The sequence below is a fragment of the Bubalus bubalis genome, chromosome 13 (genome assembly GCF_019923935.1).
Source record: "Bubalus bubalis isolate 160015118507 breed Murrah chromosome 13, NDDB_SH_1, whole genome shotgun sequence".
Classification (NCBI taxonomy): domain Eukaryota; kingdom Metazoa; phylum Chordata; class Mammalia; order Artiodactyla; family Bovidae; genus Bubalus; species Bubalus bubalis.
In genome coordinates this window covers 57,309,676-57,321,892 of record NC_059169.1, presented here as the reverse complement: position 1 = coordinate 57,321,892, position 12,217 = coordinate 57,309,676, and the positions used below count along the sequence as shown (strand labels likewise).

At 41.0% G+C, this 12,217-nt stretch overlaps 1 protein-coding gene across 3 annotated transcripts in view; it reads left to right on the top strand.

The window, feature by feature from the left end:
- The window catches only part of LNX2 (ligand of numb-protein X 2), an 89,947-nt gene that overhangs the window by 58,392 nt on the left and 19,338 nt on the right, over positions 1–12,217 (top strand). For all 3 annotated transcript variants that reach the window (XM_025262869.3, XM_025262870.3, XM_025262868.3), the window contains 4 exons: positions 517–716; positions 4,452–4,820; positions 6,869–7,009; positions 10,717–10,894. In XM_025262869.3, coding sequence (XP_025118654.3) covers positions 517–716; positions 4,452–4,820; positions 6,869–7,009; positions 10,717–10,894 — 888 coding nt within the window. The remainder of the gene's footprint in view (positions 1–516; positions 717–4,451; positions 4,821–6,868; positions 7,010–10,716; positions 10,895–12,217) is intronic.

The window sequence follows — 12,217 nt, the reverse complement described above, 5'->3', positions numbered from 1 at the left end:
GGCTACCCACTCCAGTATTCTTGGGCTTCCCTTGTGGCTTAGCTGGTAAAGAATCCACCTGCAATACGGAAGACCTGGGTTTAATTCCTGGGTTGGGAAGATTCCCTGGAGAAGGGAAAGGCAACCCACTCTAGTATTCTGGCCTTGAGAATTCCATGGACTATACAGTCCATGGGGTCGCAAAGAGTTGGACACAAGTGAGTGACTTTCACACATACCACCCTCCAGACTGTCTCATCAGTTAGGATGAGGTGATGCTCTCTTAATACAACTTTCAGATCTCTGTGTCACCCCTCATGATCTGGTACGTAGTAGCTGGTTGCAATAATTTACTGATCACCTTTAGGAGAAGAAATGTTCAGATAATCTTAGCACACAGATATTGTTTGTCATTCTGTTTTCTTATCCAGTGGTATTGCATAGCTGTTAATGTAATATGACTTCTTTGCCTGAAGATAATCAAGATATAAAATGTTTCTCTTTCCATCTATTTTTCTCTCACTTTTAACTTGGCAGCCACACCACAACCACTTAGCTTACCAGAAGGTGAAATCACCACCATCGAAATCCACCGGTCTAATCCTTTTATTCGGCTAGGAATTAGTATTGTGGGTGGCAACGAAACGCCACTGATTAACATTGTCATCCAGGAAGTCTACCGAGATGGGGTGATCGCCAAAGACGGACGCCTCCTTGCTGGGGACCAGATTCTTCAGGTACTCGTTTTAATTCCTCTGTCACCTTGGCGCTTTCTCGTTCTTACTCATGAGATTAGAACAACATTGTGGTACTGTGGGACCTGCGTTGTATGTAAGTGAGTTTTGCTGTTTTTATATGCAAAGTGTGTCAGAATTTGTTTGCAATTTCTCCCCTTTCCCAAGAGCTGGCTCGGGACAGGTGGTGTTTTCTTAGCCTTAAGGCTAAGGGGAGAGGGAGGTGAGGCTTCTGTGTGGGATGAAGTTCCAGCCTGGTGCTGGCTTGTCCACCTTCGTCCTTCCAGTTCTGCTTAGCCCTTCTCCCCTCTCCTTATGTGAGCCACTGACCACCTTCATTGCTCCATTCATCACTTGGCACATCAGGACAGTGCACTGTGTAAGTGGACTTGTCTTTTCTGTGTGACCGCAGCCACCCTGATGGAGTGGATGTGGCTCTAACATCCTGCCAGGCATAACCACCTCCTTTATTGAAGTAAACCTGGAACCTCTAGGAATTTCCCCACCCCTAGGTGTATGCTGCCCCTCAGGTATGTTATCCCCACTGTAACACTTGGGCCCCAAACCCTTAGCACAGCTGATACAGACGGAACTTTCCAGCAGGGTTTTGTTTAGAAATACTAAGAAGAAACAGGGTACAGGAAGCGTCACAGTCCTGCTTATGTAAACTCAGCTTCTTGACTGTGCAGTGTTTACCAGTAAGCTCACTCTTGACTGCACAGCTGTGATTGCTCTCACCTTATGACATTAGTCTCTAGCTGTACAAGGCTGGCAAAACCTGTGGGTACCTCACCTGTACTCCCAGCCCCGAGGCTGGGTCCGCGGGCTGCCCCCACATCCTGACATGCGGGCGGTTCAGGAAAAGAAAAGAGCCCAGCTGCCCTTTTCTGCAGCTCATATATTGTCTTTTTTTTGTCCCATTTTCTCCAACTGCCAGCCATTCTGTTAATAAGTGTACATGGGTTTTTCTGTTTTCTTTTTTGCCAATAGTGATATACTAGCATTAGGTACTCTTTTTCTAAATTTTAAAGGTAAAAATAAATACTTTGTTTTCATTTGCATTTGTTTGATTACAACTGAGGTTAAATAGTTTTTTAGGCTTTGTTAGCTAATATAGTTGGGCAGTAGACTTTTTACTCCTCTGTTTTAGAGAATTGTGTTAAGTAATATAACTGAATCCTTATAACTCAACATTACAGTTATCTGAAATTATTGACTATATTTTTTGAAAATTAACTCAAAGCTATATACATTTACACTGTAGAAATTCCAAGGCACTGTTGTTTATGGAGGCATAATACTAATAACTCTAGTAATAGTCATCTGAAATCCAGTTTAATGATTCAAATTGGTAACAAAAGTATGAACACATAACTTGATTAATGAATTCAAAAGGATCTCTGCTACTGTGGGCCCTGACTTCTGCTTGGCCTCTTGACTGGTTGTGCTGGAACCAGTAAGTAAAGCCACACCCCTCACCCACGTGGAGTATTTATTAATGGTCACTCAGAAGTGAAATGGCAACCCATTCCAGTACTCTTGCCTGGAAAATCCCATGGACGGAGGAGCCTGGTAGGCTGCAGTCCATGGGGTCGCAGAGTCGGACACAACTGAAGCGACTTAGCAGCAGCAGCAGCAGCAGAAGTAAATACTGGGAAAGGAGGCTTCTTGGAATTTGTTACTATCTGGTTATCTCCATCTTTGTATGAGCTACATAAATAATACAGGGAGCCCAATTTTAAAATACCCGAGAGTTGTGAAGATGGTATATTTATAGAGCAAAGAGCTCCAAGCCTGTGCTTTTATTTTAGCAAACTATTTGCAGTAACAGGTGTGGCTTTGGTTTTCCCACATTAAACACACACCTTCTTCTGCTAAATAGGCTCTTTGACTAGGAGACCCATATACCTTCAGGGCCTTTTGTGATGCAGCCTTTTGAGCAGTTGGAAGGAAAGAAATACTGCAGGTATAAATTACATCAGTGTCACAATTAAAGATAATACAACTTTTAAAAGCATTATGAAGAATGAGTGTTCTCAGTTGGAGTTATCATCAATGATTGAGGCATGTTCAGTTTTAAAGGAAAATAACCACAGCCATGTGTTGATTGAAAGTGAAGTGAAAGTGTGAGTCACTCAGTTATGTCTGACTCTTTGTGACCCCATGGACTATAGCCTGCCTGGCTCCTCTGTCCATGGGGTTCTCCAGAAAGAATACTGGAGTGGGTTGCCATTACCTTCTCCAGGGGATCTTCCCGACCCAGGGATCGAACCCGGGTCTCTCATACTGCAGGCAGAGTCTTTACTGTCTGAGCCACCAGGGAAGCCCCATGTGTTGATTACACTGGTACAAACCACATTTAACCAAAATGGTAGAGTTTACTCTTCTGGCACTGCTTTTACAAAGCCTAGAAACAATTATTTATTTGGTCTCTTCTTTCTCTGCATTTTCCAGCAACCACACATTCATGAGGGAAAACCTTTTTCCCTTGTGGGATATTCCACACCTACTGCTCAAGGCTAGTTAAGAGGGTATATGCTTTCGCATGCCTACGACTGGGTTTTGGCCAGAGTCATGTGATATCTGAATGCAAGAAAGACAAACGTGAGCTGAGAGCTAGGTCGCTCTTAGCTGAATAGACAGAAAGAATGGTTTTTGAATCATAGATCCATGGCCGACTAGTCTTTTTAGACACTGCTTTAATTATGTACTTGATCCCGTGTTATAAAGTGTTCTTATTGAGGGCTTGGGTAGCTACCAAATGCACAAAAGTCTCAGATTTGGGAGAACAGCAAGTTTGTGTACGATACCTATGAATTTGAAGTTTTAAAGACATCAACAGGCCAAAATAAACAAAATTTCAAGGTAATAGTGTTCAGAACTATCAACCCTAGATTAACAGGAAGTGGGGAGGCCTTGCTTCATGTAGATTAACATGAAAAAAATGTAAGGAGTTCAGGTGATCACACCTACCTCAGCCAGAGCCTTATCCCCCTCACTGTTGCGTTGGGTTGGGAACAGCTCTCACTGTGAAAAATACAAGAGCTAATCTCCTCCCACTGGGTAAACAACTGGAGCTGAGTGTATTTTCTTAGTGATGTTACATGTCTAAGGATCAGTCACTGTACTTATTTCAGAGTTACAAAGTTTAATAAGTGTTCTGTGAGTACAAAATTATGCTTATGTTTGTTAGATACATTACACTTGTGAGCCAAAGAATTAGAGTGAAATTATGATTATCTGCTTTAAAGTAAAAGTCACTCATCTGAAATGAGATACATTTGGAATGCATCAGTTTCCTTAAGTTTATTTTCTCTAACTTAAGTGGATTTCATTTGATCAAGCAAACTTATAATCCAGTAGACCTTCCATTTCTGTTCCACTACAGCTAGTCTTTCATCACCCCTTGCCATACCATTGTTGACTAGTTAGGCTCATCCTGACTCGGTGGAATGGATAGTGGTAAACACATTTTACACATGAGACACTCAAACAAGCTCTGAAATCCACCACAGGTTATCCAGCTATCATTAAAGGCTGTGATCTAAACTACCAATCTCTACATACTGCTCTTCATTTTAAGTTAATTTTAGGAAGTCTGTCTTTTAGAATGTCTTTATAAAGCGTTCTTTGTAAGTAATGACTGTATATGTTTTTCACAAGGTTGGTCTCCTTTAGAAATGTTGCACATTTCCACAACTTGGCAAAATGAGAGTTGTCCTAATGCCTTCTTTCCAGGTCAACAACTACAACATCAGCAGTGTGTCACACAACTATGCCCGGGCCGTGCTGTCGCAGCCCTGCAGCACTCTGCAGCTCACCGTGCTTCGCGAGAGGCGCTTCGGAAGCCGTGCGCACGGCCACCCCGAGGGCGGCTCGCCCCGGGAGGAGGTCTTCCCGGTGGTGCTGCACAAGCGGGACTCTGCTGAGCAGCTAGGCATCAAACTCGTGCGCAGAACCGACGAGCCGGGCGTCTTCATCCTTGACCTGTTGGAAGGCGGGCTGGCGGCCCAGGACGGCCGGCTGAGCAGCAACGACCGGGTGCTAGCTATCAATGGCCACGACCTGAAGCACGGGACACCTGAGCTGGCTGCCCAGATCATCCAGGTGAGCCCTGCCCACGCCCACTGCGCTTGCCCAGTCTCCCCTCAGAGCTCAGTGCGCGTTCTCACCAGCAGGTAACAGCGATCCGTCCGGGGTGGTGCGACGTCACCTCACCATCCAGCCGGGCCACCTAAATTCTTCCACACTGTCTAATCCACGCTAGTCCTGCCTCTTCCCAGCTGATCTGCACCCCCGTGACCACCTAGGTGGGCTGTTTCTAAAGGCCCTTTGGTGTCAGGTGGCTGGTGGTGGTGTCCACACTTCACATGTGGACTTGTGGGAGCAAGACCCCAGGGGCTGTAGTCACCGAGGGTGCGACTCACCTGGTGTCTCCACTCCCCTGCACTTCTCAGTCCATAAAAATAGGGGAAGGTAACTTACTATTCAGAGTATCTCTATAGTGCCTTTTTTTTTTAAATATAATATTTTCTGGAAGTAGGTAGTCATTATTAGAGAAAAGAAATGTGTTTTCAGTAACAGCATCAAAACAGATGAGTTAAAAACCAGAGAAGATCTTTAGGTTCTAGGATGCCATGGCATCTAAGGGGGAGTGGGGAGGCAGGGGGCTTAAGCAAAATGGGTTTTTTTAAGCAGGCACAACACATATTGCAGTGGAAACCAAGCATCTGTTAATTGAATATCTGAAATTAAGGTAGGTTGATAGTCATGAAATATGTATATGTACATAGAATCAAATAACAGTGAGGTTTTAAGACTAAGAGAAGGTTTCACTTCCTCTTTAACCTACTCCTTTTTTTTTCCCCACTTTTTGGTTAAATGTAGCCTTCAGGAAACATGCTCACAGCCATACTGCACTGACAGGAGGTTCAGGCATTGGTCTTATTTCATAGACGTCAAGCTTAAAGAAATCGAATGCCTTGACATTCCCTCACATCAGAGGCAGCACTCAGGGCACCAGGGGCTATACCTGTGGGTCGCATCAGCTGCTGCCCTGCTGAGAACAGTTTATCTTGTGTGTGGGGGGGGGGTGGGTAGTTAACCCAGTTTGGAAATTTGTTAAAGGAAATGAGTGAGTTGGATATGCTTTTTGAAGTGAGAAGTTAGTTCAGTAAGATAGCCAGGAAGAGAGAAATATATATTGACTGTGTCTCAGGCAGTGTTCTAAATTTCTAACCAAAATGTGGAAAATATAGTTACACAGGTAGAAAACACACTTAAAGTTTTTCATCAGTAATACATTTATTTGGATTTTTATAATTTAAATAGTTACATCATAATTTGTGTTGTGATTTTTTTTCCCCAAGGCATAGAAAACTCAAGTTGCTCAATTTAAGTTTCTTTTTGAGAAAAATGAATGGGTTAGATCCCTGGGTTGGCAAGATCCCCTGGAGAATTCCATGGGCAGAGGAGCCTGGCAGGCTACAGTTCGTGTGGTCACAAAGAGTCAGCCACAACTGAGCAACTTTCACTTCCAATCATCTTATTGAGGATTGTAAAAATAACATAGATTCTGTGTCTAAAGTGGAAATAAAATACTGAAGATAAAATATTGAAAATATGTTAAAATTGAATTTGCACTAAACACTGCAGGCAATGTCAACATTGTTTGGAGAACATCCTTACAAACTCCTGAGTGTATATGTCCACAGAGTTCTGAATTCGCAGCTTTGTGTCTGCAGTATGTTGTGAACATCCTAACTATGAAAGTAAGTGTAGAACTATGTCCTGATCTTCACCAGCTGATTGACTCAGTCATCTCCTGTTGACAGACTTGCATGTTTTGTTTTCATTTTAAAAGAGAGTTACCCTTCAAGAAGTCCTGGGGAGGAAGAACACCTCCTTGGGGAGGTGGACTGCTCTGCCTGGGTTGTTGGGGAGGGGGTTCTGGGGGGGTCTGTCCAAGAGCTGTGTGTGTATTTCAGCGGCAGACACCTTGAACCACAAGCTCACAAGACCAGCTCCCTTCCTCCTGCCACCAGGCACTCGCAGCCACCCCAGGCAAGGCGCTGGCGCAGTGATGGGAAGTACCTGTGCTCTGTGAAATGAGAAACATTGGTAATGACTGGTGGCTGTGTCTGTATTTCCTCCAGGCCAGCGGGGAGAGGGTGAGTTTAACAATTGCCAGACCAGGGAAACCGCAGCCTGGAAGCACCGTCCGAGAGGCAGGAACTCAGAGCAGCAGCCAGCACCACACACAGACGCTGCCTTACAATAGACCCAGCTCGCATAAGGTGAGGCGCCTGCTCATGGTTCTGAATTCATCCACCCTCCAAGGATAAGTCATTACAAGCTGGTGAGACTCTAATGAGGGCTGTGCACTCCTGGAGAAGGTGCACAGAAGTGTTTGTGCATTGTGTGCATCCTGCCACCTTGGAGAGTGCCTGTCTCAGCCCCTCAGTCATTAGTTTCTTGGTGGGGAAGGCCTCCTGCCAGGTGATTAATGAGAAGTAATTGTCCAGAAATATCTTTGGTTTGTTTAGTTCTGTTTGAAAGTGGGACTTAACTTGCTCATTTAAATATAAAGTTTACATAATTGCAAAGGCATAATGAAGACAATGATTGACAGCCTGTACTTAGCAACTGTAGGTAGCTTGCCTAAAACAGAATTAGACATGTGAATATTAAACACATAACTCATAAATTTTGATAGCTACATGTATAGCATATAATTTTAACTTCTAGAATAGGAAGACTATTCTAGAAGAGGAAGACTACCCTAAATCTTTTTAAAATTCCTGTATGTTTTATCCCTGCTTCTTCAGTATTTCACTGGTTTTGTAACATATTCCAAGGTCTTTTACTTGTGTTGAGAATTTTGATACTGTCTCACTTAAGTTGCAGAAATTTAAAGAGGGTTTGTAGTTCCTTCTTGCTAAATGAGCTTCCACAGTCAATCTCTTTAAGTAAAATTAATTTCTTTATTAAACAAAAACATCTGTTGGTCTGCTTAAAACCACAGGAAGTTCCCTGTGTGTTCAAATGACTTCTTAGTGTAAGGAGAGTATTTGAGAGAATACTTACCTTTGGAATGTCGCAGGGACCCTGAGAAAAGCACCCCTTAACAGCAGAAGTATTTTTGGCCTGTCAGGTGTATCCTGGTTTCCTAGCTTAAGTACAGACTTGTCACTGGTTTCTGGTTTAGTTTATACTTGTAAGAAATTGTACCCACAGGCTCGTTCTCATTTCTGAACTGAAATTGAAGTATATGAAGGAAACCTGTAATTTCGCCTTCATGGTGATGACCATGAAAAAGGACTTACTGTTTTTAGTAGGAATTTCAAATAGTTGTTTCATATGGCTTGTCCTTGCTTTATGCATATAATGTATATTCCTAAAAAATCATAAGGCAAAAATAGATTACTGAATCTATTTTTGAATTTTATATCATTGAATTTTATGGTAATTTGAGATATGAGTGTATGTACATAATTTTAAGACACATAAAAAACTGTACTTGGTCGTTCCAACATTCATATAGAAAACTCTGCTTATTTTATTTGGGGCAAATATTTTTTTTTATTAACTCTCCTGCTAACTCTTGTTGTCTTTAATGTTATATGACAACTGACTGATGCATTTGAAAAGACCCTGATGCTGAGAAAAATTGAAGGCGAGAGGAGAAGGGGATGACAGAGGATGAGATGGTTGGATGGCATCACCAACTCAATGGACAGGAGTTTGAGTAAACTCCAGGAGTTGGTGATGGACAGGGAGGCCTGTAGTGCTGTGGTCTGTGGGGTCGCAGAGTCAGACACGACTGAGCAACTGAACTGAACTTACATGACAACATTTTAAATGGAATAAGTTTAGCATTACTGTGTACTCTGCAAATCTGATTGGTTAGAACAACCATATGAAGTATACTTTAAAGTGCTAGCTATTTACTACGAAAATACTGCATTTGTTATATAAAATCCTGATTTGGAAAAAGGGTCTCCTAGGAAAACAAACACAAATTCACCCAAAAAACCCTGTTCAGATGATTATAATCATTGTAAAAATCACAGCATACATGAGCCTGCTACTAGGCCTCTAGCTGCTTAGATAAACATTTGTATGATTTAGTACTTTAACTGAAGTATACTGAGTATAATCTTTAAAGTTTGGTTTGGTTGCATTCCCAAGGAGAAATTGTATTTCTGAGCCCTCTAGACAACTAAAACAACTAATTGATTAAATACCTGAAAGCCAAAATTGCTTGTAAATATACTCAAGACTACTGAATTTACAGGAATTGTCTTAACAAAGTGGGTTTTGTCCATTTTTGAAGGATACTAAGATAGATTTCATACCTTTAAACAGGCTTAAGACATTTCCAAGTTTTCTACTAGGTCATAACATTTTCTAGGAGTGCTAGCCAGTTCTTGCAAGTAGCTCCCTTAAGTAAAATTTCAAGAGTTATATGTGTTCTAGGATCAGAGAAAGGGAAATGGGCCTGCAGTTTCAGGGGCTGGATTAACAGGTACATGTCAGTGTTTTCAAATCATGTCATTAAAGGAGTGCTACAGTTCTGTAACCATAAACTCATATTTCTATTGTTGATATTGTTAATAATGTTAATTCTTACCTGCATTTTCTCATAGTTGCTAAATGTTGGAAACCTTCTTACATTAGCTTTCCCTGTGGGATAGTAGTGGTGTGGTGTGGGCGCACACAAACATATGTATACGGAGTGCATCATATTATGTGCACATGTTCAAATATTTGCATCTGCTCAAATCCCTGTGCAGGGACTTAAAGAGCTGTATGATTTGGGACAAGTTACAAGAGCTGAGCTGTTTCCTCATCCATAAAAGTGGGGTGGAGGGGGGGCAATAGTACACTTACTTTGAAGACCACAGTGAAGATTAAATTAAATAATGTATATAGCGCTTCCCTGGTGGCTCAGTGGTAAAGAATCCGCCTGCTAATGCAGGAGAGACGGGTTTGATCCCTGATCTGAGAAGATCCCATGTGCCACTAAGCCCATGCACCACAACTGTTGAGGCTGTGCTCTAGGGCCTGTGCTCTGCAACAAGAGAAACCACCACAATGAGAAGCTCCTGCACCATAATGAAGAGTAGCCTCCACTTGCCACAACTAAAGAAAAGCCTGTGTAGCAATGAAGACCCAGCACAGCCAAAAACAAGTAAACTTAAACAATAATGCATAAAAGCCATGATTTGCACACAGTAAGCCTTCAATATTGTTTTAATATTCCTATTATATATATGTACCTTGATTTTATTGAATTCTATTTTCAAAAGAAAATTGGTTATCAAGAGTATCTCAGTAATAAGTAACAGTAACAGATGTCAATAAAAATAGCTTTTCCTTGAGAATGTAGTTCATTGGGGATTTATTTCCCTGTCATTAACTTCAAAAATTCAATTATTTTATATCCTTTTAGTTTTTCATAAAAGGTTTGAAGGTATATTTGCATCTGCTTCATGACTGAGTGCTCTGATAACCTTTGTTAGTCAGAATCAGAAGATAAGTATGTAGCTTTTTTGTTTTTGGCAGTTAGTAAAATCCACACTTTAATACTACTGTCAACTTTTCTCTCAAAGAATATAAGAGAAAAATGGAAGTAAAATTAATTGGCTTCTCTTCAGGATCTTAAAATTCAAGTGCATTATTTACTTTTGTAGATTGATCCGACCTGGGAGCTCATGGTAACTATATACAAATGATGAGCTTGTTTTACTTGGACTTGCCTGTGTCAGCAGCCCTGAGTGTTTCAGTTCCATGTACAGTCATGTGAAGAGACAGTAGTCCAGAGTTTGCCATTGTGATCCACAGGGTTCCTGTGCCTGTGAAGAACTGTGTATTAAATTTCAATGCTATAGTGATTTTTTTTAATGTCTTTATAATTGCCACATAAATTTTTACTTCAGCTGTCTTTACTTTGCCTATATATATTATTTATTATCCAATAAGTTTTTCCTCTCACATTTAGGATCTTGCCCAGTGTGTAACATGCCAAGAAAAACACATTACTATAAAGAAAGAACCACATGAGTCCCTTGGGATGACAGTAGCTGGAGGCCGAGGAAGTAAGAGTGGGGAACTGCCCATCTTTGTGACCAGTGTGCCACCTCATGGCTGCCTTGCACGTGATGGCAGAATCAAGAGAGGTAAGCTAGGGGCTTGGACAGTTTCACCACATCTCTCAAATTCAGCTTTCATTCTTACAAATAAAGTATATCTAACAAAGGTTTCTCTTAAGCATAGCTTCTTAAAATATCCCTTGCATCAAGAATCTCTGGCCTCCAGGATCTAATGCCTGATGATCTGAGATGGAACTGATGTAATAATAGAAATAAAGTACATAATAAATACATTTATTATGTAATGTGCTTGAATCATCCCAAACCATCCCCCGGTCCCCAATCCCAGTGGAAAAACTGTCTTGCGTGAAACTGGTCCCTGGTGCCTGAAAGACTGGGGACCACTGCTTTACATATGGAAGCATTAGGCTTCTATAAGGTTAGAAAAATTCCTAATGTAAAGGGAAATTGCTGGAGCTTAATAATGGTTCTGTTACTTTCTAACAGTTACTCAGACTGTTGGGTTACTTTATGTTGGAAAAGATCCTCTAAGAGATTTATGTTCCCAGCATTATGGCAGACTAGATACTTGGAAAGATTATCTCTCTTGATTTTACTAACTGCCAGCAGAAATACACTTGCTGACTATTAAAGTGTCTGAGTGGGAGGAAGCTCACAGAAGAGGTCGAGCAGAAGATAAACTTAATAAAAAGGTAGTGGTTTTAGGGATTAATTCATTCACAATTTCACAACCCCTGTCAATACTACTAAAGAAGGAAATGGCAACCCACTCCAATATTCTTGCCTGGGAAATCCCATTGATAGAAGGAGCCTATAGTCCATGAGGGTCACAAGATTTCAACATGACTTAGCAACTAAACAACAGTCAAAACTATATAATTTGTATGGGGGGTGGTAGTTGTAAAAATAGCATTCTCAATATATTTGGTTTGTTTCATATGGAAAAGTAAATCTTAAAAGCTATTTTCCAAAAGTGAAGTTGGAGCCCTACCTTACACCATATATAAAAATTAACTGATCCAAGACCTAAATGTAAGAGGTCAAACTTTTAGAAGAAAATCAAATGTAAATCCTCATGGCTTTGATTAGGCAATAGATTAATCAATGGTTATCTTAAAAACAGTAGAAAAGATCAGTGAAACTAAAAGCTTGTTCTTTGAAAATATGAACAAAATTGATAAACTTTTTTCCAGGCTCAGCAGGAAAAAATGGAGAGGGCCTAAATCAGTAAAATTAGAAATGAGAAAGAAGTTAACAGCCAACACCACAGATATACAAATACAAAGGACTTTAGAGACTACACTAGCAACTATAAGCCAATAAGATGGACAATCTAGGAGAAATGGACAAATTCTTAAGAGAAGTACAATTTCCTAAGACCGAACCGGG